Consider the following 27,718-nt stretch of genomic DNA (forward strand, 5'->3'; position numbering starts at 1 on the left):
GGAGGTAGGATACACAAATGAGCGGAAGGTCCCGAGGGAGTATTGAGGAACAAATGGACCTTTATGTACAAGCCGATGGGTCCCTGAAGGTGACAGCACAGGTAGATCAGGTGGTGAAGGCGGCAAACGGAATGCTTACCTTCATTAGCCAAGGCGTAGAATATAGGAGCAGGGAGGTCTTGGTACAACTTTATAAAACATTGGTTAGGCCACAGATGCAATATTGTGCACATCAGGTGGCTCTCCTGCTGAATAGGCACTTTTGGCCAAATTTAGCTGGAAAATTCAGACTTATTCAACTCTTAAACAGAAATGGCAGAGAAGCGCGACATACCAGCAAGCAGTAGCTCAAGAGGCCACAGGGAAGCAAGAAGCGGTGGAAAAGGGCAGGAACATTTTGGGTAAATAGTATGGCCACCCCCCTCGCCCTTTTGTCGAAGCATGCCTGATACGTCGGACCCACCCAGCTTTCCTCCCCGCCCCCCCCCCCCCCCTCCCGCCCCCCCCACTCAGTCAGTCCTTCTTTCTTAAACTTTGTCTCTTGCAGAAAGACTACGTCGCCCCTTTTGCTTTACGATGGGAAAAGGCTCTGGATATTTTCACCAGCCCGTTGAGTCCCCCCTCACAGGGTTTTCTCCCCTGCCCCATCCCCCTTCCACATCCCAAGAACAATTACCCCCTTCGCCGCTAGACTGTTTAAAGTCCACGAGTTTATTGTCCTTTACTGCTTCCTCCCAAGTTCGTTACTTCGGACAAACTAGTTTGCGTCTTCCAGCGAGTTAAAGTCTTTATCCTGGAATCTGCTGAGCCTATCATTGCCCGTGGTGGTTCCGCAGAGTTGAGTCTATGTTGGAGCAATCAGTGTGCCCAGTGTACCTCCAGGACTTGGCGAAGCCCTCCTCCCCAACCAGCTTTCCAAGCGTCGATGCCACCAACTCTGTCAGGTTACTTCCCCCGTCCCGTCCTGTGCCCACCAGTCGCCCGATGATCCGCAGGTTCTGCCCGCGGGAGCTGTTCTCTTGGTCAATAATGTTTCCTTTCACAACAACCTTCCACTTCAGTGCCTTCTGGATCATGATCAACCTTGCCATTTCGGCTTTGAGCGAGGCGATTCACTCCCTCAGTCCGTGGCTGCCTTTTTCAGGTTCCTCACTGATGCCTCTTGGGCCTCCAGCTTCTGCTCCGCTCTGCCTCCTTTATGGGGGCCAACGCTGTTGCTGACCCCTTCACCGTCATGAAGTCCTCTTTCATCGCCTCTCTGTGTTTCTGAAGTTTCATCGTGATGAACTCCATCATCATCTGAGTCGGCATTGCCGATCCCGTTGGATCTGCTGTGCTCGGTTCTGGGCCGCCATGCCGGTCTTCCTGCTCAGGGGTCGAGGTTCCCCTCACTGCTCCCTTACTATTTTTGCGGCCTGATTGCTGACTCGTCAGCATCCTGGTTGTTTAAGTAGTGGATTGGGGGTTAAGTTGGGGAACGTTTTGCACTTCTGGCAGTGTTAGAAGTTCTAATCAGGAGTTCCTAGCAGAGAACCACCTTTCGTGCGACCTTTCGGCTCATGGCCGCCACCGGAAGTCTCTATTTTCCTTCTTAACCATCTTATCAACTTGTCCTGCTACCTTCAGGGATCTGTGGACACTTACTCTAAGGTCCCTCACTTTATTGTGCAATCCTTTGCCTTATTTGGCCTTTTCAAAAGCATCAAGCTCGCTCTCTAAACACCACCACCTTGCAACCTTACCTCCCACCTTTGAAAGCCTTTGACAAACACTCTCATACCTTGGCTCAGTCACCACGAGTTCCTCTCCTTCCACTGTTTCTGTTGACTGCCTTGAAACACGATATCTAAGATGTTAAATACATGCAATCTGTGGTGCTATTTTCAGGAACTAGCCTAGAAACATTCAAAAACTAAAAAAATTAGAAATCGACTCAGTTTTGTATTTTTTCTCCGTATCAAACAATACTTACAAAGAGTGATGAACATCATTATGAAAATCTGTGTTCCCTGTCCAAGGAAAACAGACAAAAGCATTCCCTTCCTGGGAGGCCTAAAGACATCTCCATGCACCAACTTCCAACCAAATTCTTCCTGGGCATCCTCCTGTACAAAATTATAGTTAACATGCATCAGCGATGAGAGTAAAACCTCTCAGTGAATATGTAACACATTAGTCCACAAATAGGGTGAATTGACAAAGGTGTGCTTTTCCTTCAAACACCAGTCCGTTGCACCAATTCACAAGTTGCAGTGAAAATCCGGCCAAATCTGACTCTAAAGCAAAGGGCAATTCCATGAAGTGAGTCTCATGGTGGAATCCTACAACTTTAATGTTAGTGCAAAGCAGTGACAAATCCCAAATTTCTTTACCCGTCAGTCTGGCCTCAATAAAAGTCGAGATGGATTTGCAGGTACAGCATTAGTTATTTTATTTGGCTTGCAAGCCTGACTCAGTTCACAGCGGTACAAAGCACATCTTGCTTCGTACACCTCTGGAATCAAGTGAGTCTGTAGAACAAAGAAGTCTCTACTGATACATTCAAATGGCATCAAGTTTCACATACACGATTCCCATAGGTCATCCTATACCCCTCCTGACCTGGTGATACATTCTGATTGGCTCACTTCCAATCCCTTCCTCCGGCCCCTATTACCCAGCATCCTTTTCTCTTCCTTTGGTGGACACACCTCTTCCTTTGCTTTGCCATGCGGTCTGAAATCCTTTGTCTGTGACCTCACCAGGATTAGACTGGCCTATCTCTACATTACATTAACTAATATCTCTAAAGTAACTATTTTATATCACATTCGTCAGCAGAAGATACTCTGATACCAGTGCCTGCAGTTCACTCAGAGCTGTCCTGAATAGGTTGGAAATAAGTTTATTTGTAAGTCAATTAATAAAAGCACATTAGAAAAACGAATGTATTGAAAGGGTTTTCAGAATTGGAAAAGCAAACGCCCACAGCACACAATCCCACCAAGATGTAGTAGTAATCCAGGGAGTAGGGGATGCCAAACTTTGGTTCCTATAACCTGTCAGAGAATGAAATACTGAAGTAGAATTCCACGATTTTCATTTTCTGGAAATCGGTCGCAGTACAAGTTTATGATGATTGTTGGTTTAATGTAGTCAAGACGAGAGTGTATAATACTGCATACTCAAACCTGGGGACAAGTCAGAAATGTTAAGAACACAGGTTATAGATGTCAGGAGGGTGAGAGAAAGGAGTGAGTGTTAGGGAGCCCAGGGAAGGCGGCACAGTGGCTAGCACTGCTTCCTCACGGCGGCAAGGATCCGGGTTTGATCCTGGCCCCGGGTCACTGTCCGTGTGGAATTTGCACATTCTCGGACTTCCGATGGTGGCCATGGAGGAGTAGATCGCACATTTGACAGTCCTGCCTGTGACGGACATTTGGACCTTTCCCCCAGATTTTGTGAGATAAATCGGTGATGAGTGAGACAGAGGAGAAATCCCCCTCCGATGTATGGAAAATTGGACCAGAAGTGGCAGTGTGAGAAGTCTGATAAGGAAGACGCGAGCAGAGCTGGTAACGCGGGAAAGCATGGCGGAGAAGCAGGGCCGGGGGGGAGACGACACAGTGGTCGACGGAGCAGCTGGTGAACTTTTTCGAAGATTGGTTCGCCAAGCTCAAGGGGACACGCTGGACCCGATTAAGGCTTCGATTGATCAAGTTGTGCAGAATCAAGATACCCACGGGAGAGCGTGCCAGGAGTTGGAGAAAAAGGTGTCCGAGCACGAGGAGTACATAACCGTGCTGGAGACCAAGGTGGAGATGATGAACGACCGCCAGAAAAGAAAGCAGAAGAAGCTGGAGGACCGGGAGAACAGGTCCAGGAGGCAGAATCTTAGCATTGTCAGCCTCCCTGAAGGCAGTGAGGGATCGGATGGCAGGACTTGTGACGGACATGCTGAAGACGTTGATGGGGGCTGAGGCGTTCCCTCGGCCCCTGGAACTGGATAGAGCGCACAGAGCCCTCGCGACGAAGCCCCGAGCGAACGAGCCGCCGAGGGCCGTGGTGGCACGCTTTCACCGATCCCTGGACAAGGAACACGTTCTGTGGTGGGCCAAGAACGAACGGGGCAGCAAGTGGGAGAATTGAGAGCTGCGCATTTATCAGGACCTGGGCGCAGATCTGGCCAAGAAGCGAGCTGGGTTTAATCGGACAAAAACGGCCCTCTTTAAGAAGGGGGTGAAGTTTGGGATGCTGTACCCGGCCTGTCTGTGGGTCACACATGAAGAACGGGAGTTCTACTTTGAAACACCAGACGAAGTATGGACTTTTATTAAAGAAAGTAGGGTGGAGGAGAATTAAAAGACTCTGAAGCCTTGGAGAAGTACTGCGGAGACGATTTGTTGTGCTGGGCTGTATAAATATAAGTAGTGCTACGTGGAATAAGGGGCTGTTTGGATGGCTAAAGGTAACTTTGTCTTGCAAGGAGCTGGTTAGAGGGGGGGGGGGGGGGGCTTTGGGGTTAGTTCTGCTTTTTGGGTTTTTATTTCTCTAAAGTGGCGGTTTCTTCATTTTTTTCTGATGTTTGTTTACTGGGGAATGTGATGCTTTTAAAATGTTTATCCATGTGGGGGGAGAGGGGAGAGAACAATAGGGAGACACACTGCTTGGTGCTGGGGGCAGGTGCTATCAAGTCAGCATGGGTCAGCTGACTCTGAAGTGGTGTGGGGTGAGCAGCTGTTAAGCTGGAGCTTGACTTGGGGGGTTGGGTTTCTAGTGTTGTTGCTGGCGGGAGGGGGGGGGAAAAAGAGAGAGGAGCTGCTTTGTTGACAGGGGTGGAGCTGTTACTAGGGGACAAATGGGAGGTCGGGAACGGCGACTGCACGAGGGAAGGCGCAAGGAGGCGGAGGGCGCGAGCTAGAGGCTGGCCTAAAAAGGGTGATGGTTAGTTGGGGGAGGGAGGGGGTTGAAGCCCCGCGACCAGGCTGATTACATGGAACGTCAGAGGGCTGAATGGGCCAGTCAAGAGGGCTCGCGTGTTTGCGCATTTGAGGGGGCTGAAGGTGGACGTGGCAATGCTACAAGAGACACACCTAAAGGTTCCAGACCAGACGAGATTGAGGAAGGGGTGGGTCAGCCAGGTATTCCACTCAGGGCTGGACTCAAAGACCAGGGGGGTAGCGATCTTGATCAGCAAACGAGTGGCATTCAAGGCAGGGAGAATCGTGGCAGACAAGGGAAGTAGGTACCTAATGGGGAGTGGGAAGATGGAGGGGGTGCGGGATGTACTAGTGAACATGTATGCTCCGAATTGGGACGATGTGGAATTTATGAGGTGGGTTTTAGGTAAGGTGCCAGACTTCGAGTCACATAACCTAATCATGGGAGGAGACTTCAACACAGTCATTGATCCGGAATTGGACCGGTCAAAATCCAGGACAGGGAGGAGGCCGGCTGCGGCAAAGGAATTGAAGGGGATTATGGAACAGATGGGTAGACACATGGAGGTTTGCAAGGCTAAGGGTGAAGGAGTTTTCCTTTTTTTCACATGTCCACAAGGTATACTCTCGCATCGGCTTTTTTGTTCTGAGCAGGTTGCTAATACTGGAGGTGGTGGATACGGAGTACTCGGCAATCGCAGTGTCGGATCATGCCCCGCATTGGGTGGATCTACGGGTTAATGGGGAGTGAGGGTAACGCCCGCTGTGGAGACTGGATGGGGGGTTGTTAGCGGACAAAGCGATCTGTGGGCGGCTTGACAAGTCCATCCAGAACTACCTGGAAACAAATGATACAGGGGAGGCCTCCGCAGCGACGGTCTGGGAAGCTCGGAAGGCAGTAGTCAGAGGGGAATTAATCTCAATACGGGCCCACAGAGAAAAAGCAGAATGGGCTGAGAGGGATAGATTAATGGAGGAGATACTCCAGGTGGACAGGAGATACTCGGAAGCCCTGGACGCAAGGCTACTGAGGGAACGGCGGAGGTTACAGGCGGAGTCTGGGCTGTTGACCACAGGGAAAGCGGTGGAACAGTTGAGGAAGGCAAGGGGGGCAATGAGTACGGGGAAAAGGCAGAATGTTGGCGCACCAGCTCAGGAAAGGGGAGGCGGCCAGGGAGAAAGGTAAAGTAAAGAGTAGAGGTGGGAATACTGTCCTGGACCCAGCGGGGATGAACAAGGTGTTTAAGGACTTCTATAGTAAATTATGAGAGTTGGAACCCCCGGCTGGAGTGGAGGGGATGAGACAGTTTTGGGATCTGTTGAGGTTCCCGAGGGTAGATGAGGATTAGGTGGAAGGACTGGGAGTCCCAATTGAGAAAATAATCAAGGGGCTGGAGGGCATGCAGTTGGGCAAGGCCCCGGGACCTGACGGCTACCTGGTGGAATTCTATAATAAGTTTTCAGAGATATTGAGCCCACTGCTGGTGAGGACATTTAACGAAGCAAGAGAGAAGGGAGTCCTCCCCCCAACAATGTCGCAGGTCTCGATTTCATTGATCCTGAAACGGGAGAAGGATCCGGAGCAATGTGGGTCAGACAGGCCAATTTCTCTACTGAATGTGGACGCCAAACTGCTGGCTAAGATACTGGCCACAAGGATAGAGGACTGTGTCCCAAGGGTGATAGGGGAAGACCAGATGGGACGAAAGGGCAGGCAACTCAAGGCCAATGTTCGATGGCTTTTAAATGTTATTATGATGCCTTCAGAAGGAGGAGAGATGGAGGTGGTGGTGGCGATTGATGCCGAGAAGGCTTTTGATCGGGTGAAGTGGAATTACCTGTGGGACGCGCTGGGAAGGTTTGGGTTTGGTGAGGGCTTTATTAACTGGGTGCGGTTGCTCTATCAGGCACCAGTAGCGAGTGTGCGTACGAACCGGCTGAGGTCAGGGTAGTTTAAATTACACCGAGGGACGAGGCAAGGGTGCCCCCTCATCCCGTTATTGTTTGCTCTGGCCATAGAGCCACTGGCCATGGCGTTAAGAGCCTCTAGGAACTGGAAAGGGCTGGGGGGGGGGGGGGGGGGGGGGGGGAGAGGGATGGGGGGGGATTGGAGCACCGGGTCGCGCTTTACGCAGATGACCTGCTCTTGTATATTTCAGACCTGTTGGAGAGGATGGGGGAAACGGTTGGTAGACCAAATGGAAGGGGACTTAAGAGATGGGACCCACTATCACTGGCGGGGAGGGTACAGACCGTGAAAATGACAGTCATCCCCAGATTTCTGTTTGTCTTTCAGTGCCTCCTCATCTTCATCCCAGAGGCCTTTTTCAAGCGGGTGAATAAGGTTATTTCGGGCTGTGTGTGGGCGGGTAAAACCCCGCGAGTGGAGTGTTGCTGGAGCGCCGCGGCGGGGGTGGGGGGGTTTGGTCCTGCCGAACTTCTGCAATTACTACTGGGCGGCTAATATAGCCACAATTAGGAAGTGGGTAGTAGGGGAGGGGTCGGCATGGGAGCGGGTGGAGGCAGCGCCATGCAAAGACACATGTTTGGGAGCACTGATAACGGCATCTCTTCCGTTCTCGCCGGCCCGATACTCCACAATTCCAGTGGTGGCGGCTCTGAGAATCTGGGGGCAGTGGAGGAGATATAAGAGAGTGGCGGATCGGTTTGGAACCCGATTTATAATAATCATACTGGGTAGGCTCGATGGTGGGTTCCAGAGTTGGCAAAGGGCAGGAATTAGAAGGATGGGGGATCTATTTATAGATGGGAACTTTCCCAGCTTGAAAGCCTTGGAGGATAAATTTGAATTGCCAACAGGGAACGGGTTCAGGTATTTGCAGGTGCGAGACTTCCTGAGAAAGCAGGTTCCGGCCTTCCCGCTGCTGCCGCCACGGGGGATACAGGAAAGAGTAGTTTCCAGTACCTGGGTGGGAGAGGGGAAGGTTTCAGATATTTACCAGGAGCTTTCGGAGGCGGAGCAAACTCCGGTGGAGGAGCTTGAGGGCAAGTGGGAGGACGAGCTAGGAGGAGAGATACAGGCGGGTCAATGGGCAGATGCCCTAAGCAGGGTTAGTACTTCCTCATCATGTGCCAGGCTTAGCCTGATACAATTTAAGGTATTCCACCGGGCACACATGACAGCGGCTAGGATGAGCAGGTTTTTCGGGGTAGAGGGAAGCCCAGCAAATCATGTCCACATGTTTTGGGCATGCCCAAAGCTGAGAGGGTTTTGGCAGGGTTTTATTAAGGCAATGTTCACAGTGCTAAAAACACAGGTGGTGCCGAGTCCGGAGGTAGCGATCTTTGGAGCCGGTATAAAAAATTTCAAATACCTTAATAAACATATTTGTTTTTAAAGAGTTTGCACATTCTCCCCGTGTCTGCGTGGGTCTCACCCCCACAACCCAAAGATGTGCAGGCTAGGTGGATAGGCCACGCTAAATTTCCCCTTAATTGGAAAAAATGAATTGGGTACTTTAAATGTAAAATAAAAGGGAACCCAGGATGATGCGATGATGGAGATAGATGGGTAACTGTAAGGGGGACTGGGAAGAAGCAGTCAGTGCAGGGATCTCCTGCGGTCGTTCCCCTGAGTAACAAGTATACCGCTTTGGATACTTGTGTGTGTGGGGGGGGACGGGGGGGGGGAACTTACCAGGGGTAAGCCATGGGGTACGGGCCTCTGGCACGGAGTCTGTCCCTGTTGCTCAGAAGGGAAGGGGGGGGGGAAAGAGGAGCAGAGCATTAGTAATTGGGGACTCGATAGTCAGGGGCACAGATAGGAGATTTTGTGGGAGCGAGAGACTCACGTTTGGTATGTTGCCTCCCAGGTGCAAGGGTACGTGATGTCTCGGATCGTGTTTTCCGGGTCCTTAAGGGGGAGGGGGAGGAGCCCTAAGTCGTGGTCCACATTGGCACTAACGACATAGGTAGGAAAGGGGACAAGGATGTCAGGCAGGCTTTCAGGGAGCGAGGATGGAAGCTCAGAACGAGAACAAACAGAGTTGTTATCTCTGGGTTGTTGCCCGTGCCACGTGATAATGAGATGAGGAATAGGGAGAGAGAGCAATTAAACACGTGGCTACAGGGATGGTGCAGGCGGGAGGGATTCAGATTTCTGGATAACTGGGGCTCTTTCTGGGGAAGGTGGGACCTCAACAGACAGGATGGTCTGCATCTGAACCTGAGGGGCACAAATATCCTGGGGGGGAGATTTGTTAGTGCTCTTTGAGGGGGGGGGGGGGGGGTAAATTAATACAGCAGGGGCATGGGAACCTGGATTGTAGTTTTAGGGTACGAGAGATTGAGAGTATAGAGGTCAGGAGCACAGAATTGACTTCGCAGGAGGGGGCCAGTGTTCAGGTAGGTGGTTTGAAGTGTGTCTACTTCAATGCCAGGAGTATACGAAATAAGGTAGTGGAACTGGCAGCATGGGTTGGTACCTTGGACTTCGATGTTGTGGCCATTTCGGAGACATGGATAGAGCAGGGACAGGAATGGTTGTTGCAGGTTCCGGGGTTTAGGTGTTTTAGTAAGCTCAGAGAAGGAGGCAAAAGAGGGGGAGGTGTGGCGCTGCTAGTCAAAAACAGTATTACGGTGGCGGAGAGGATGCTAGATGGGGACTCTTCTTCCGAGGTAGTATGGGCTGAGGTTAGAAACAGGAAAGGAGGGGTCACCCTGTTGGGAGTTTTCTATAGGCCTCCAAATAGTTCTAGGGATGTAGAGGAAAGGATGGCGAAGATGATTCTGGATAAGAGCGAAAGTAACAGGGTAGTTATTATGGGAGACTTTAACTTTCCAAATATTGACTGGAAAAGATATAGTTCGAGTACATTAGATGGGTCGATTTTTGTACAATGTGTGCAGGAGGGTTTCCTGACACAATATGTTGACAGGCCAACAAGAGGAGAGGCCTCATTGGATTTGGTTTTGGGTAATGAACCAGGCCAGGTGTTAGATTTGGAGGTAGGTGAGCACTTTGGGGACAGTGACCACAATTCGGTGACGTTTACGTTCGTGATGGAAAGGGATAAGTATACCCCGCAGGGCAAGAGTTATAGCTGGGGGAAGGGCAATTATGATGCCATTAGACATGACTTGGGGGGATAGGTTGGAGAGTAGGCTGCAAGTGTTGGGCACACTGGATATGTGGAGCTGGTTTAAGGAACAGCTACTGCGTGTTCTTGATAAGTACGCACCGGTCAGGCAGGGAGGAAGGCGTCGAGCGAGGGAACCGTGGTTTACCAAAGAAGTGGAATCTCTTGTTAAGAGGAAGAAGGAGGCCTATGTGAAGATCAGGAGTGAAGTTTCAGTTGGGGCGCTTGATAGTTACAAGGTCGCGAGGAAGGATCTAAAGAGAGAGCTAAGACGAGCAAGGAGGGGACATGAGAAGTATTTGGCAGGTAGGATCAAGGAAAACCCAAAAGCTTTCTATAGGTATGTCAGGAATAAGCGAATGACTCGGGAAAGAGTAGGACCAGTCAAGGACAGGGGTGGGAAATTGTTTGTGGAGTCTGAAGAGATAGGCGAGATACTAAATGAATATTTTTCGTCAGTATTCACTCAGGAAAAAGATAATGTTGTGGAGGAGAATGCTGAGACCCAGGCTATTAGAATAGATGGCATTGAGGTACGTAGGGAAGAGGTGTTGGCAATTCTGGACAGGCTGAAAATAGATAAGTCCCCAGGGCCTGATGGGATTTATCCTAGGATTCTCTGGGAAGCCAGGGAAGAGATTGCTGGGCCTTAGGCTTTGATTTTTATGTCATCATTGGCTACAGGAATAGTGCCAGAGGACTGGAGGATAGCAAATGTGGTCCCTTTGTTCAAGAAGGGGAGTAGAGACAACCCCAGCAACTATAGACCGGTGAGCCTCACGTCTGTTGTGGGTAAAGTCTTGGAGGGGATTATAAGAGACAAGATTTATAATCATCTAGATGGGAATAATATGATCAGGGATAGTCAGCATGGCTTTGTAAAGGGTAGGTCATGCCTCACAAACCTTATCGAGTTCTTTGAGAAGGTGACTGAACAGGTAGACGAGGGTAGAGCAGTTGATGTGGTGTATATGGATTTCATGAAAGCGTTTGATAAGGTTCCCCACGGTAGGCTATTGCAGAAAATACGGAGGCTGGGGATTGAGGGTGATTTAGAGATGTGGATCAGAAATTGGCTAGCTGAAAGAAGACAGAGGGTGGTGGTTGATGGGAAATGTTCAGAATGGAGTTCAGTTACAAGTGGCATACCACAAGGATCTGTTCTGGGGCCGTTCCGGTTTGTAATTTTTATAAATGACCTAGAGGAGGGCGCAGAAGGGTGGGTGAGTAAATTTGCAGACGACACTAAAGTCGGTGGTGTTGTCGACAGTGCGGAAGGATGTTGCAGGTTACAGAGGGACATAGATAAGCTGCAGAGCTGGGCTGAGAGGTGGCAAATGGAGTTTAATGTAGAGCAGTGTGAGGCGATTCACTTTGGATGGAATAACAGGAAAGCGGAATATTTGGCTAATGGTAAAATTCTTGGAAGTGTGAATGAGCAGAGGGATCTCGGTGTCCATGTACATAGATCCCTGAAAGTTGCCACCCAGGTTGATAGGGTTGTGAAGAAGGCCTGTGGAGTGTTGGCCTTTATTGGTAGAGGGATTGAGTTCCGGAGTCATGAGGTCATGTTGCAGCTGTACAAAACTCTGGTACGGCCGCATTTGGAGTATTGCGTACAGTTCTGGTCACCTCATTATAGGAAGGACGTGGAAGCTTTGGAACGGGTGCAAAGGAGATTTACCAGGATGTTGCCTGGTATGGAGGGAAAATCTTATGAGGAAAGGCTGATGGACTTGAGGTTGTTTTCGTTAGAGAGAAGAAGGTGAAGAGGAGACTTAATAGAGGCATACAAAATGATCAGGGGGTTGGATAGGGTGGACAGTGAGAGCCTTCTCCCGCGGATGGAAATGGTTGGCACGAGGGGACATGACTTTAAACTGAGGGGTAATAGATATAGGACAGAGGTCCGAGGTAGGTTCTTTACGCAAAGAGTGGTGAGGCCGTGGAATGCCCTGCCTGCAACAGTAGTGAACTCGCCAACATTGAGGGCATTTAAAAGTTTATTGGATAAGCATATGGATGATAATGGCATAGTGTAGGTTAGATGGCTTTTGTTTTTTGACTTCCCATGTCGGTGCAACATCGTGGGCCGAAGGGCCTGTACTGCGCTGTATCGTTCTATGTTCTATGTTCTATGAAAGTGATCGACAACAGAACAGATTGAGGAATACAAGAGATAGTAGGTGTTGGAAGGATTGCTGAGACTCACATATAAAAGAAAAACACTACTCAAGGCAATAAACTACCACAGCCATTCGAGGACACATTCCACAATAGTACTTACGACAGAGTCAATCTGATTGTATCGAGCAATATCCTTGTGAAGGGTCCGAAGCATAATCATCGCCACCATCCCAGACAAGAAGAGGACAATCACCAGAGAATTCATAATACTAAGAAAGAAAAGGGAAATAAGAACATCAAGTTTTAGCTCCTCAAAGAACTTTACCAGACTTCTGCCAACTATACTGTTTAAAGGAAGTAAAGGACAAAGTATTTAAATTAGCTATTACAAATTACGGATGGACAGCATAGACAGAGGCCACTTCTCCTGGCTGGGACACAGATCTATAACATGGCGGCATAGTCTCAAGATCAATGGGAAATCATTAAGAACAGCGATATGGATAAATTCCTTCACTCAAAGGGTTGTGATTCTTTGAATTCTCTACCTCAGAATGTCAGAACCTGTAGAATCCCATCAAGTCTGCACACCCCTCTGAAAGAGTACCCCACCCCACACAGGCCCAAATCCGTCGTCCTGTCCCGTGGTCAGGCTGGCAAGGTACATAGACCAGGAACACAACCCGTCACGGGGCCCTGGCTGGAATGGATACTCAAGTCAGAGCACTCAAGTCAACACAAACTCATTATCACTATATGGACTTTGTGATTACCCATTCACGTTTACACAGAAGAACAAGACCATGCTGTGAGTATGTCACGAACATCCAGTCACAGGTCATCAACTTTGCAGTTGGGCAAAGATCAGACAAAAGAAGCCATCAGACTCCACAATGAGCTGATTGCTGGTCAGGCAAGGGTGTTTCGGAGGAGTCTCTTGTTATTCCCATTAATGAGTTGGGGTCTGGATGGGACAATGGCCAGTTGTGGGAGTATACCTATGACCCAATGCTAGCAGATCAATATAAACAAAGGAACATGAGAACAGATCTTCAGCAATAACTGGGAGTCCAGGCACAACCATTGCAAGAAGAAAGAACCCTGGGTTTTGGAGCCCAGAGAAGACATCCACATCGAGTGATCGTAGCCTGCCAGCCCCTTCATTAAGTGCGGGTAAAACCTAAAGCTCAGCTGAGTCCGAGTCATTGTGAATAAAATTACGTTAAACCGTGAACCTGTTTTGTCCTTTGTTCATCTTGCAAATAAGATGAACACAAAGGGTAAAACTTTTGATTAATACATTGGTCGAGTGTGAGGTTTTACAGGTACAACACGCTGTAACCCCAAAACACTTGCATATCTTTCAGCACTGAGGGGCAATTTTAGCATGGCCGATCCACCTAACCTGCACGTCTTTGAACTTTGGGAGGAAACCGGAGGAAACTCATGCAGACACGGGCAGAAAGTGCAGACTCTACACAGTCGCCCAAGGTCAGAATTGAACCCGGGTTCCTGGCGCTGTGCGGCAACAGTGTTAAGTACAGTTCCACTGTGGATATGCCATCATTAGAAATCTTCAAGATTGAGATACAGGTTTGTGAAGCCAGATTTTCAACTGCTGGTGCAGGAACAAACAGTTGTTGGCATGATTTGAAAATTGCATTTCCGAAGGACGACAGTGGATCCGAGCACCTCTGGGACAGTTTGTAATTTTCAAAGGATCTGTAGGAGGAAGAAATAGGGAACCTGTTCACTGCCAATTAACAGCCTCATAAGCACACAAAGGAGCTTGTCAAAGGACCTGTCTGGAACAGGGTGGGAATTTTGATTTTTTTTCCAGATTAAGCTGAAATGTGGGGCAAAACAGACTTTGTTTCATCTGAACCTTTTAAGAAATTTGAGCCGTCAACTAGCACTGGATTGATCTCTGCACTTTGACTTGACATCCATGGCAACATTACATCATCTTTATCCTTCTGGCTCCTTCACGAGCTGCCTCCAGTGCTTTGTATGGCAGTGACCGCATTTTGATTTGATTTTTTATTGTTCCATGTATTAGTATACAGTGAAAAGTGTTGTTTCTTGCATGCTGTACAAACAATGCATACCGTACATCGGGGAGGAAGGAGAGACTGCAGAATGTAATGTTACAGTTATAGCAAGGTGTAGAGAAAAGATCAACTTAATGAGGTAGGTCCATTCAAAAGTCTGATGGCAACAGGGAAGAAGCTGTTCTTGAGTCGGTTGGCACGTGACCTCAAACTTTGGTATCTTTTTCCTGACGGAAGAAGGTGGAAGAGAGTACGTCCGGGGTGCGTGGAGTCCTTAATTATGCTGGCTGCCTTTCTGAGGCAGCGGGAATTATAGGCAGAGTCAATGGATGGGAGGCTGGTTTGTGTGATGGATTGGGCTACATTCACGACCTTTTGTAATTTCCTGCGGTCTTGGGCAGAGCAGGCTCCATACCAAGCTGCGATACAACCAGAAAGAATGCTTTCTATGGTGCATCTGTAAAAGTTGGTGAGAGTCGTAGCTGACATGCCAAATTTCCTTAGTCCTCTGAGAAAGTAGAGTCGCTGCTGGGCTTTCTTAAAATGTATAAGGAGTATAGTAGAGGGCTGAAGACACAGCCTTGTGGAGCACCGGAGTTGAGAATGGTCGTGGAGGAGGTGTTGTTGCCTATCCTTACTGATTGTGGTCTATGGGTTTGGAAGTTCAGGATCCAGTCGCAGAGGGAGGAGCCGATGCCACCGCCCGAGTCCAGACAGGCAGCTCCTGCCTCCTGGAAGCTCTCAGTACTTCTAAATGATTGCCAAGATCACCCTCCTCCCATTAGGCAATTAATATTTTAAAATAACATTACACGAGCAATACAGCTTTGCACACGAGCAGTGGGAGGAGACCACATTATAGTGACAGCACAGTAGAGAGTTTGAAACTCGGGAATTTGCAAGTGTGGGGGCATTCGGAGCGGAAAGAAGTGCTTTTTGCTTTTTCTCCTTGCTATGTAACTTTTATAATCTTCAGAGCGGTCTTGCTCTGCTGCAGCAGTTGAGGCTATAATGGAGAGAGCTGATTAGTAAGTAGTGGGTAAGCTCGGTAAGTCTTCACTACTTTTATCAATTATAGTTTGAAAATACTTTTTGCGGTTTATAATCTGTAAGGGCTACAATTGGTAGTAACAAGGATCAGAAATGAAGTGCCCTCGAGAATTAGGCAAAATTTGAAATCAAGCATCTTTCAAAGGTTCAATTTAATGGTGCAAGAGAGCTCAAAGATGTTTGCTCCTTTTGCTCCATGTGGGAAGCTGGGAACATTTCCAGTGCCCGGGGGCAGCATGTGTGCAGGACACGTCGACAGCTACAGCTCCTGGAAGCCTGGGTTTCAGAGCTGGAGCGGTGGCTGCGGACACTGTGGAGCATCCGCGAGGCAAACAGCATCGTGGATTGCACGTACAGAGAGGTGGTCAAACAGCACGCTCAGATTCCATGGCCAGGAAGGAAATGGGTGACCATCAGGCAGAGCTAGGCAGGCAGTACAGGAATCTCCCGTGACCATTCCCCTGCCAAAAACAGATATACTGTTTTGGATACTGTTGAGAGAAATTACCTCTCAAGGGAAAGCAGCAGCAGCCAAATTTGTTGCACCTCGATTGGTTCTGCTGCAGAGGGAAGGACTAAAAAGTGAGAGAATGCAATAGCTATAGGGCATTCAATTGTAAGGGGAATACAGAGGCATTTCTGTGGCCACAACCGAGACTCCAGGATGGCATTTCGCCTCCCTGGTGCAAAGGTGAAGAAAGGCTCTCCAGTGGGAGAGGGCGAACAGCCAGTAGCCGTGCTGCACATTGGTACAAACGACATAGGTAAAAACAGGATGAGGTTCTATATTCCAAAATCTAGGGAGTTAAGAAGAAACTTGAGAAGTCAGACCTCAAAGGTAGTGATCTCAGGATTACTACCAGTGCCACGTGCTCATCAGAGTAGAAATAGCAGGATATCATATCGAATAAATATGTGGTTGAAGAGTTGGTGTGAGGGGGAGGGTTTCAGCTTCCTGGGGCATTGGGACTGGTTCGGAAGGGAAGGGGCGGTAGGGATCAGTACAAACTCGACGGGTTACACCTGGGAAGGGCAGGACTGATGTCCTCGGAGGAGTATTTGTTGGAGTGGCTGGGGAGAGTTTAAACTAAAAAGGCAGGGGGATCGGAACCTATGCAAGGAGTCAGAGGTGGAGGAAACAAGGACAAAAACGAAAGACAGAAAAGGGAATAAGAAAAGTGATGGGCAGAGTACCAAGGGCCAGATTCAAGCAGGGCAGCAGTGAAAATTTTGGGAGCGGAACAATGTTAAAACGACAAGCCTAAAGGCGTTGCACCTTAACATGCGGAGAATGAACTACTCACACAAATAGATGAAAATGGGTTTGATATAATCGGGATTACAGAGATGTGGCTTCAGGGTGACCAGAGATGGGAATTAAGTCCAGGGGTATTCAGTATTTAGGAAGGGCAAACAAAAGGAAGAAAGTGGTGAAGTGGCTGGTTAATGAGGAAATTAACAAAAGTAAAACGGGAAAGGTGGCCAATCCATGGCTTACAAGGGAAATTAGAGATAGTATTCGATCCAAAGAAGAAGCATTCAAATTGACCAAGAAAGGCAACAGGTCTGAGGATTGGGAGGATTGGCAGTTTAGAATTCAGCAAATAAGGACCAAGGGATTGATTAAGAAGGGGAAAATAGAGCACGAGAGTAAGGTTGCAGAGAATATAAAAACTGATTGTAAAAGTTTTGATAGGCACGTGAAGAGAAAAAGACTGGTGAAGGCAGGGGAGTTTATAATAGGGGACAATTTATAATAGGGTACAAAGAAATGGCTCAGCAATTAAACATACTTTGGTTCTGCCTTCACAAATGAGGACACAAATCAGATACTAGAAATGTATCTCGGGATTGCAGGATTTAGTGAGAGGGAGGAATTGAAAGAGATCAATATTAGCAGAGAAATGATGTGGGGGAAATTAACGGGATAGAAGTCGGATAAATCCCCAGGGCCTAAATCCCAGAGTTCTTAAGAAAGTGGCTCCATAAATAATGGATGCATTGGCAGTCACCTTCCAGGATTCTATTGACTCTGGAACAGTTCCTGCAGATTGGAGGGTAGATAATGTAACCCCACTATTTAAAAAGGGAGGTAGAGGGAAAACAGGGAATTATAGACCAGCAAGCCTGATGTCGGGAGTGAGGAAAATTCTAGAGTCCATTATCAAAGGTTTTATAGCAGAGCACTTAGTGGCAGGATCGGACAGAGTCAGCATGGATTTATGACAGGGAAATCATGCTTGGCAAATCTACTGGAATTCTTTGAGACTGTAACTCGTGGAGTTGATGAGTGGGTAGCCAATGGATGTGGTTTATTTGGACTTTCGGAAGACATTTGACAAAGTCCCGCATAAGAGATTAGCATAGAAAATTAAAGCACATAGGATTAGGGGTAGTGTATTGTGATGGATAGAAAACAGGTTGGCAGGTGGGCGGCACAGTAGCTAGCACTGTTGTTTCACAGCGCCAGGGTCCCAGGTTCCATTCCCTGCTTTGGGTCACTGTGTGAAGTCTGCACTTTCTCCCAGTGTCCGTGTGGGTTTCCTCCAGGTGATCCGGTTTCCTCCCACAGGTTCCGAAAGACGTACTTGTTAGGTGAATTGGACATTGTGGATTCTCCCTCTGTGTACCCGAACAGGCGCCGGGGTGTGACGACTAGGGGCTTTCACAGTAACTTCATTGCTAATCTTTTCCAGCTCTTGTTCATGCTTAGCTGCACCCAGACTGATTCGACATCTAGATCCAATATCCTTATTCACAATTGCACAGATTTCATTCTTTTCTAACGCAACCCCATCTGCTTTCCCTTTTTGCTTGTTCTCCTTAAATCCCGAATACCCTTGGATATTTAGTTCCCAATCGTACTCACCCTGCAGCCATGTCTGTTAATTTGTCTATCTTATTGCGAATGTTTTATACATTCAGAAACAATACCTTTAGATTTGCCTTTTTAACATTTTTATACATTTCATACCATGGCCCTACTTGCCGATAGCTCGTTTCCTATGCCTTCCGCTTTTGCTTTCTACTTTTTATCTTCCATTCCAACTTTCACTTTCATGTCTCCCCATTAAGGGTCCCATCCTCCTGCCACTTGATTTAAAACCCTCCCCCCACAGTACTCACAAATGCCCGTGAGGATATTGACCCCAGTCCTGCTGGGGTGCAACCCATCCAGCTTGTATAGGGCCCATCTTACGCGAAATCAATGCCAATGCCTCAGGAATCTAAATCCCTCCCTCCTACACTATCTCTCCAGCCACACATTCATCCAGTCTATTCTCCTATTCCTGATCTCGCTAGCACGTGGCACTGAGAGTAATCCTGAGATTACTACCTTTGAGATTCTGCTTTTTAATTTATTTAGCTCCCTACGTTCTGCTTGCAGGACGTCACCCCTCTTTTTATCTATGTCGTTGGTGCCGATACGGACCATAGCCCTCTGGCACCCTCCCCTTCAAAATGTCGTACAGCTGCTCAGTGACATCCTTGACCCTGGCACCAGGGAGGCAACATACCATCCTGGAGTCATATCTGCGGCCGCAGAAACATCTATCTGCTCCCCTTATTCTAGAATTCCCCATCACTATTGCTCTCCCACTCTTTTACTCCCTCCTGTGCAATTGGGCCAGAGTGGTGCCATGAACTTGGGTCTCACTGTATTTCCCCGAGAAACCACCTTCCCCAGCAGCACTGAAAATGGAAAACCCGAGAGGAGGAGGTAGAGCAAGGGAACGCCTCTCCTACCCGCCTCATGCTTTTACTCTGTCTGGCAGTCACCCACTCACTTTCTTTTTTTAAATAAATTTAAAGTACCCAATTATTTATTCATTTTTTTTCCAATTAAGGGGCAATTTAGCGTGGCCAATCTACCTAACCTGCACATCTTTGGGTTGGTGGGGGTTAAACCCACTCAGACACGGGGAGAATGTGCAAACTCCACACGGACAGTGACCCAGGGCCGGGATTCGAACCCGGGTCCTCAGCGCCTGGTTAGGCCAACAGTTATTGCCCATCCCTAGTCGCCCTTCAGAAGTGGTGGTGAGTTGCCTTCTTGAACCGCTGCAGTCCCCGAGGTGTAGGTACACCCACAGTCCTATTAGAGGGAGTGTTCCAGGATAGTGACCCAGAGAAAGTGAAGAAACGGCGATATATTTCCATGTTGGGGTGGTGAGTGACTTGGAGGGGAATGTCCAGGTGGTGGTGTTCCCATGTGTCTACTGCCCTTGTCCACCTAGATGGTAGTGGTCCTGGGTTTAGTTGGTGCTGCCTAAGGAACCTTGGCGAACTCTTGCAGTGAATCTTATATTTATCGATATGAAAATTTAAATAGAAGTGAAGAATAATGATGATTTACATCTTAGCTTTTATCTTAATCCAAACGATCTGGGCTTTTTTTTTTTAATGTGGAATTTTATCTTTGACACTTAACAAATCTAAAGTTAGTTTTTCCTTGTATTGAGACTACAAGTGTAGAAGTGAAAGTTGTATTCAGTTCATGAATTGCTTAAATATTGCACTCTGGGGGAAACCTCAACAGCACCCTCTGCAGGAGCACAGAATTACCAATAGAAACTTCTGGATTACTACGTTATCATGTGCAGGCATGGATTCCCAAAGTTGTCGTCAGTTTCAGTGGCGAACGTTGACAGTTTGGCCATCATTATCACAGCAAAACCTGGGCTATTATTTTGTGACAGGTGCACTATTCTAGTATAGTTCCAATCCGAGGCGACCGCACTGATGAATAAAGATATAGCAGTGTCGTAGAGCTCTTTTCTATCGACAAACAGGATTTGAAGCCGAAGGGCAAAACTATACAATTTTGTATTTCTAAGATACAGCAAGATGCACCAGCTGCAATGTTTAACAGAGGCTAAACCATGGTTATTTCACACCCGCACGCTGAAGTCGAGCCAGATTTCCCATCAATTGGGTGGGTGGTTACATATTCAATTTCCACATAGCATACCTAAACCACTGAATATTCGTGTGTGGCATGGATTCCAAAATATAATCCCATCTGGAAGCCCACTTTATTTTCTCATCCTCCTGGTGGAAAAAACAAAATGGCAATTTCATATTTATTACAACACTTGATTCTGCACGACATTGCTGGCAAACACTGTACTGAACAGGGATCAACAGAGTAAAATATAATTCAATTCAAATCACATTCATGGACATTTATTTTAATATAATTATCACTTTAGCGAACACAATTGAAAACTCATGAAGTATTAAGCTGCCAGACAATAGAATCAAAGAATTTACAATGCAGAAGGAGGCCATTCAGTCCATCGAGTCTGCACCGGCCCTTGGAAAGAGCACCCTACTGAAGCTCACACCTCCACCCTATCCCCGTAACCCCACCTAACCTTTTTGGACACTAAGTGCAATTTAGCATGGCCAATCCACTGAACCTGCACATCTTTGGACTTGTGGGAGGAAACTGGAGCACCCGGAGGAAACCCAAGCAGGAATCGAACCTGGGACCCTGGGGCTGTGAAGCAACTGTGCTAACCACTGTGCTGTGCACATAGTAAATATAGAACATAGTACAGTGTTTTGACATTAATATCCAAACTATTTTTCTTGCATTTTGCTGCAGAATGTTGATGTAAAATTTAGGTCCATGCATATATGTGTACAAGAGATTTTCTCCAGCTGGATACATATCACTACCAACTGCATCAAAAATATGGCTTCAAGAAGCTACCACTGGATTCTGAAGAGATTTGACTTTTAAAATACCACTCAAAAAACAAAATATGCTACCAAATCTTCAAATTTGAAACTTAAAATGCCTGAAGGGGAGCAAAGTTTTATTTTTGTAAAAAGTACTTTTGAAAGAGTGGAATGCCAAGGCTAACTTCAGCTGGATGCTGCAAAGCCTCCTGCAGATTGGTGCTTCAAAAGGAAAGGATCGGAGTAGCAACATTGTGAAAGGGTTTGCAGCACAACTCTGTTAAAACACGATTCACAACACGGGCTACAAATTTAGTCACTCCGGTTAGGCCTTCATAGAATCATAGAATTTACAGTGCAGAAGGAGGCCATTCAGCCCTTCGAGTCTGCACCGGCCCTTGGAAAGTGCACCCTACCCAAGCCCCACACCTCTACCCTATCCCCGTAACCCAACCAATTTTTGCAGGCATGGAGATGGGTTGAAGTGTGTATACTTCAACGCAAGAAGCATCAGGAATAAGGTGGGTGAACTTAAGGCATGGATCGGTACTTGGGACTACGATGTGGTGGCCATCACGGAAACTTGGATAGAAGAGGGGCAGAAATTATTGTTGGAGGTCCCTGGTTATAGATGTTTCAATAAGATTAGAGAGGGTGATAAAAGAGGTGGAGGGGGGTGGCATTGTTAATTAGAGATAGTATAAAGGCATATAGCAGAAAGGAAGTTCGAGGAGTATCTGCCTACTGAGATAGTATGGGTTGAAGTCAGAAATAGGAAAGGAGCACACCTTGTTGGGAGTTTTTTTTATAGGCCCCCCAATAGCAGCAGAGATGTGAAGGAACAGATTGGGAAACAGATTCTGGAAAGGTGCAGAAGTCACAGGGTAGTAGTCGTGGGTGACTTTAACTTCCCAAACATTGAGTGGAAACTCTTTAGATCAAATAGTTTGGATGGGGTGGTATTTGTGCAGTGTGTCCAGGAAGCTTTTCTAACACAGTATGTAGATTGTCCGACCAGAGGAGGGGCAATATTGGATTTGGTACTTGGTAATGAACCAGGGCAAGTGATAGATTTGTTAGTGGGGGAGCATTTTGGAGATAGTGACCACAATTCTGTGACTTTCACTTTAGTAATGGAGAGGGATAGGTGCGTGTAAGGTTTACAATTGGGGGAAGGGTAAATACGATGTTGTCAGACAAGAATTGAAGTGCATAAGTTGGGAACATAGGCTGTCAGGGAAGGACACAAGTGAAATGTGGAACTTGTTCAAGGAACAGGTACTACGTGTCCTTGATATGTATGTCCCTGTCAGGCAGGGAAGAGATGGTCGAGTGAGGGAACCATGGTTGACAAGAGAGGTTGAATGTCTTGTTAAGAGGAAGAAGGAGACTTATGTAAGGCTGAAGAAACAAGGTTCAGACAGGGCATTGGAGGGATACAAGATAGCCAGGAGGGAACTGAAGAAAGGGATTAGGAGAGCTAAGAGAGGGCATGAACAATCTTTGGCGGGTAGGATCAAGGAAAACCCCAAGGCCTTTTACACATATGTGAGAAATATGAGAATGACTAGAGCGAGGATAGGTCCGATCAAGGACAGTAGCGGGAGATTGTGTATTGAGTCTGAAGAGATAGGAGAGGTCTTGAATGAGTATTTTTCTTCTGTATTTACAAATGAGAGGGGCCATATTGTTGGAGAGGACAGTGTGAAACAGACTGGTAAGCTAGAGGAAATACTTGTTAGGAAGGAAGATGTGTTGGGCATTTTGAAAAACTTGAGGATAGACAAGTCCCCCGGGCCTGACGGGATATACCCAAGGATTCTATGGGATTCTATGATCTTTTCGTCCTCACTGTCAACAGGGGTGGTACCAGGGGATTGGAGAGTGGCGAATGTCGTGCCCCTGTTCAAAAAAGGGAATAGGGATAACCCTGGGAATTACAGGGCAGTTAGTCTTACTTCGGTAGTATGCAAAGTAATGGAAAGGGTACGGAGGGATAGGATTTCTGAGCATCTGGAAAGACACTGCTGGATTAGGGATAGTCAGCACGGATTTGAGAGGGGTAGGTCTTGCCTTACAAGTCTTATTGAATTCTTTGAGGAGATGACCAAGCATGTGGATGAAGGTAAAGCAGTGGATGTAGTGTACATGGATTTTAATAAGGCATTTGATAAGGTTCCCCATGGTAGGCTTATGCAGAAAGTAAGGAGGCATGGGATAGTGGGAAATTTGGCCAGTTGGATAACGAACTGGCTAACCGATAGAAGTCAGAGTGGTGGTGGATGGCAAATATTCAGCCTGGATCCCAGTTACCAGTGGCGTACCGCAGGGATCAGTTCTGGGTCCTCTGCTGTTTGTGATTTTCATTAATGACTTGGATGAGGGAGTTGAAGGGTGGGTCAGTAAATTTGCAGATGATACGAAGATTGATGGAGTTGTGGATAGTGAGGAGGGCTGTTGTCGGCTGCAAAGAGACATAGATAGGATGCAGAGCTGGGCTGAGAAGTGGCAGATGGAGTTTAACCCTGAAAAGTGTGAGGTTGTCCATTTTGGAAGGACAAATATGAATGCGGAATACAGGGTTAACGGTAGGGTTCTTGGCAATGTGGAGGAGCAGAGAGATCTTGGGGTCTATGTTCATACATCTTTGAAAGTTGCCACTCAAGTGGATAGAGCTGTGAAGAAGGCCTATGGTGTGTTAGCGTTCATTAACAGAGGGATTGAATTTAAGAGCCGTGAGGTGATGATGCAGCTGTACAAAACCTTGGTAAGGCCACATTTGGAGTACTGTGTACAGTTCTGGTCGCCTCATTTTAGGAAGGATGTGGAAGCTTTGGAAAAGGTGCAACGGAGATTTACCAGGATGTTGCCTGGAATGGAGAGTAGGTCTTATGAGGAAAGGTTGAGGGTGCTAGGCCTTTTCTCATTGGAACGAAGAAGGATGAGGGGCGACTTGATAGAGGTTTATAAGATGATCAGGGGAATAGATAGAGTAGACAGTCAGAGACTTTTTCCCCAGGTGGAACAAACCATTACATGGGGACATAAATTTAAGGTGAATGGTGCAAGATATAGGGGGGGATGTCAGAGGTGGGTTCTTTACTCAGAGTAGTGGGGGCAAGGAATGCACTGCCTGTGGAAGTAGTTGAGTGGGAAACATTAGGGACCTTCAAGCAGCTATTGGATAGGTACATGGATTACAGTAGAATGATATAGTGTAGATTAATTTGTTCTTCAGGGCAGCATGGTAGCATTGTGGATAGCACAATTGCTTCACAGCTCCAGGGTCCCAGGTTTGATTCCGGCTTGGGTCACTGTCTGTGCGGAGTCTGCACATCCTCCCAGTGTGTGCGTGGGTTTCCTCCGGGTGCTCCGGTTTCCCCCCACAGTCCAAAGATGTGCAGGTTAGGTGGATTGGCCATGATAAATTGCCCCTAGTGTCCAAAATTGCCCTTAGTGTTGGGTGGGGTTACTGGGTTATGGGGACAGGGTGAATGTGTTGACCTTCGGTAGGGTGCTCTTTCCAAAAGCCGGTGCAGACTCGATGGGCCGAATGGCCTCCTTCTGCACTGTAAATTCTATGATAATCTCTGATTAATCGAGGACAAAGGTTCGGCACAACATCATGGGCTGAAAGGCCTGTTCTGTGCTGTATTTTTCTATGTTCTATGTTCTAATCTTTTTGGACACGAAGGGCAATTCATCAGGGCCAATCAACTAACCTGCACATCTTTGGACTGTGGGAGGAAATCGGAGCACCCGGAGGAAACCCGCGCAGACACGGGGAGACTCCGCAGAGACAGAGACCCAAGCCAGGAATCGAACCTGGGACCCTGGGGCTGTGAAGCAACTGTGCTAACAGTATGCTACCGTGCTGCCCACTTAGCTAGAATATTGAGTGATTTTGGTGACCACATTTTAGAAAGACAGAAACCTGGATAGAAAATAGGAGGCAGCCATTCGTCCTTTTGAGCCTGCTTCGCCATTCATTCTGACCATGGCTGATCATCACATTCAATATCAAGACCTTGAAATGAGTACAGTGGAGGTTTACCAGAACGGTACGGGGTATGACGGTTTACCAGAACGGTACGGGGTATGACGGTTTACCAGAACGGTACGGGGTATGACGGTTTACCAGAACGGTACGGGGTATGACGGTTTACCAGAACGGTACGGGGTATGACGGTTTACCAGAACGGTACGGGGTATGACGGTTTACCAGAACGGTACGGGGTATGACGGTTTACCAGAACGGTACGGGGTATGACGGTTTACCAGAACGGTACGGGGTATGACGGTTTACCAGAACGGTACGGGGTATGACGGTTTACCAGAACGGTACGGGGTATGACGGTTTACCAGAACGGTACGGGGTATGACGGTTTACCAGAACGGTACGGGGTATGACGGTTTACCAGAACGGTACGGGGTATGACGGTTTACCAGAACGGTACGGGGTATGACGGTTTACCAGAACGGTACGGGGTATGACGGTTTACCAGAACGGTACGGGGTATGACGGTTTACCAGAACGGTACGGGGTATGACGGTTTACCAGAACGGTACGGGGTATGACGGTTTACCAGAACGGTACGGGGTATGACGGTTTACCAGAACGGTACCGGGTATGACGGTTTACCAGAACGGTACCGGGTATGACGGTTTACCAGAACGGTACCGGGTATGACGGTTTACCAGAACGGTACGGGGTATGACGGTTTACCAGAACGGTACGGGGTATGACGGTTTACCAGAACGGTACGGGGTATGACGGTTTACCAGAACGGTACGGGGTATGACGGTTTACCAGAACGGTACGGGGTATGACGGTTTACCAGAACGGTACGGGGTATGACGGTTTACCAGAACGGTACGGGGTATGACGGTTTACCAGAACGGTACGGGGTATGACGGTTTACCAGAACGGTACGGGGTATGACGGTTTACCAGAACGGTACGGGGTATGACGGTTTACCAGAACGGTACGGGGTATGACGGTTTACCAGAACGGTACGGGGTATGACGGTTTACCAGAACGGTACGGGGTATGACGGTTTACCAGAACGGTACGGGGTATGACGGTTTACCAGAACGGTACGGGGTATGACGGTTTACCAGAACGGTACGGGGTATGACGGTTTACCAGAACGGTACGGGGTATGACGGTTTACCAGAACGGTACGGGGTATGACGGTTTACCAGAACGGTACGGGGTATGACGGTTTACCAGAACGGTACCGGGTATGACGGTTTACCAGAACGGTACCGGGTATGACGGTTTACCAGAACGGCACGGGGTATGACGGTTTACCAGAACGGTACCGGGGTATGACGGTTTACCAGAACGGTACGGGGTATGACGGTTTACCAGAACGGTACGGGGTATGACGGTTTACCAGAACGGTACGGGGTATGACGGTTTACCAGAACGGTACGGGGTATGGCGGTTTACCAGAACGGTACGGGGTATGGCGGTTTACCAGAACGGTACGGGGTATGACGGTTTACCAGAACGGTACGGGGTATGGCGGTTTACCAGAACGGTACGGGGTATGACGGTTTACCAGAACGGTACGGGGTATGGCGGTTTACCAGAACGGTACGGGGTATGACGGTTTACCAGAACGGTACGGGGTATGACGGTTTACCAGAACGGTACGGGGTATGACGGTTTACCAGAACGGTACGGGGTATGACGGTTTACCAGAACGGTACGGGGTATGACGGTTTACCAGAACGGTACGGGGTATGACGGTTTACCAGAACGGTACGGGGTATGACGGTTTACCAGAACGGTACGGGGTATGACGGTTTACCAGAACGGTACGGGGTATGACGGTTTACCAGAACGGTACGGGGTATGACGGTTTACCAGAACGGTACGGGGTATGACGGTTTACCAGAACGGTACGGGGTATGACGGTTTACCAGAACGGTACGGGGTATGACGGTTTACCAGAACGGTACGGGGTATGACGGTTTACCAGAACGGTACGGGGTATGACGGTTTACCAGAACGGTACGGGGTATGACGGTTTACCAGAACGGTACGGGGTATGACGGTTTACCAGAACGGTACGGGGTATGACGGTTTACCAGAACGGTACGGGGTATGACGGTTTACCAGAACGGTACGGGGTATGACGGTTTACCAGAACGGTACGGGGTATGACGGTTTACCAGAACGGTACGGGGTATGACGGTTTACCAGAACGGTACGGGGTATGACGGTTTACCAGAACGGTACGGGGTATGACGGTTTACCAGAACGGTACGGGGTATGACGGTTTACCAGAACGGTACGGGGTATGACGGTTTACCAGAACGGTACGGGGTATGACGGTTTACCAGAACGGTACGGGGTATGACGGTTTACCAGAACGGTACGGGGTATGACGGTTTACCAGAACGGTACGGGGTATGACGGTTTACCAGAACGGTACGGGGTATGACGGTTTACCAGAACGGTACCGGGTATGACGGTTTACCAGAACGGTACGGGGTATGACGGTTTACCAGAACGGTACCGGGTATGACGGTTTACCAGAACGGTACCGGGTATGACGGTTTACCAGAACGGTACGGGGTATGACGGTTTACCAGAACGGTACGGGTATGACGGTTTACCAGAACGGTACGGGGTATGACGGTTTACCAGAACGGTACGGGGTATGACGGTTTACCAGAACGGTACGGGGTATGACGGTTTACCAGAACGGTACGGGGTATGACGGTTTACCAGAACGGTACGGGGTATGACGGTTTACCAGAACGGTACGGG

At 48.1% G+C, this 27,718-nt stretch overlaps 1 protein-coding gene across 1 annotated transcript in view; it reads right to left on the minus strand.

Annotated features, from left to right (window-relative positions):
- The window catches only part of LOC140421321 (transmembrane 9 superfamily member 2-like), a 254,618-nt gene that overhangs the window by 67,713 nt on the left and 159,187 nt on the right, over positions 1–27,718 (minus strand). The window contains exons 8-10 of the mRNA XM_072505969.1: positions 20,219–20,298; positions 12,306–12,414; positions 1,973–2,105 (exon numbers count right to left, since the gene is read on the minus strand). Of these exons, the coding sequence (XP_072362070.1) occupies positions 1,973–2,105; positions 12,306–12,414; positions 20,219–20,298 (322 nt within the window). The remainder of the gene's footprint in view (positions 1–1,972; positions 2,106–12,305; positions 12,415–20,218; positions 20,299–27,718) is intronic.

The sequence above is a fragment of the Scyliorhinus torazame genome, chromosome 5 (genome assembly GCF_047496885.1).
Source record: "Scyliorhinus torazame isolate Kashiwa2021f chromosome 5, sScyTor2.1, whole genome shotgun sequence".
NCBI lineage: Eukaryota > Metazoa > Chordata > Chondrichthyes > Carcharhiniformes > Scyliorhinidae > Scyliorhinus > Scyliorhinus torazame.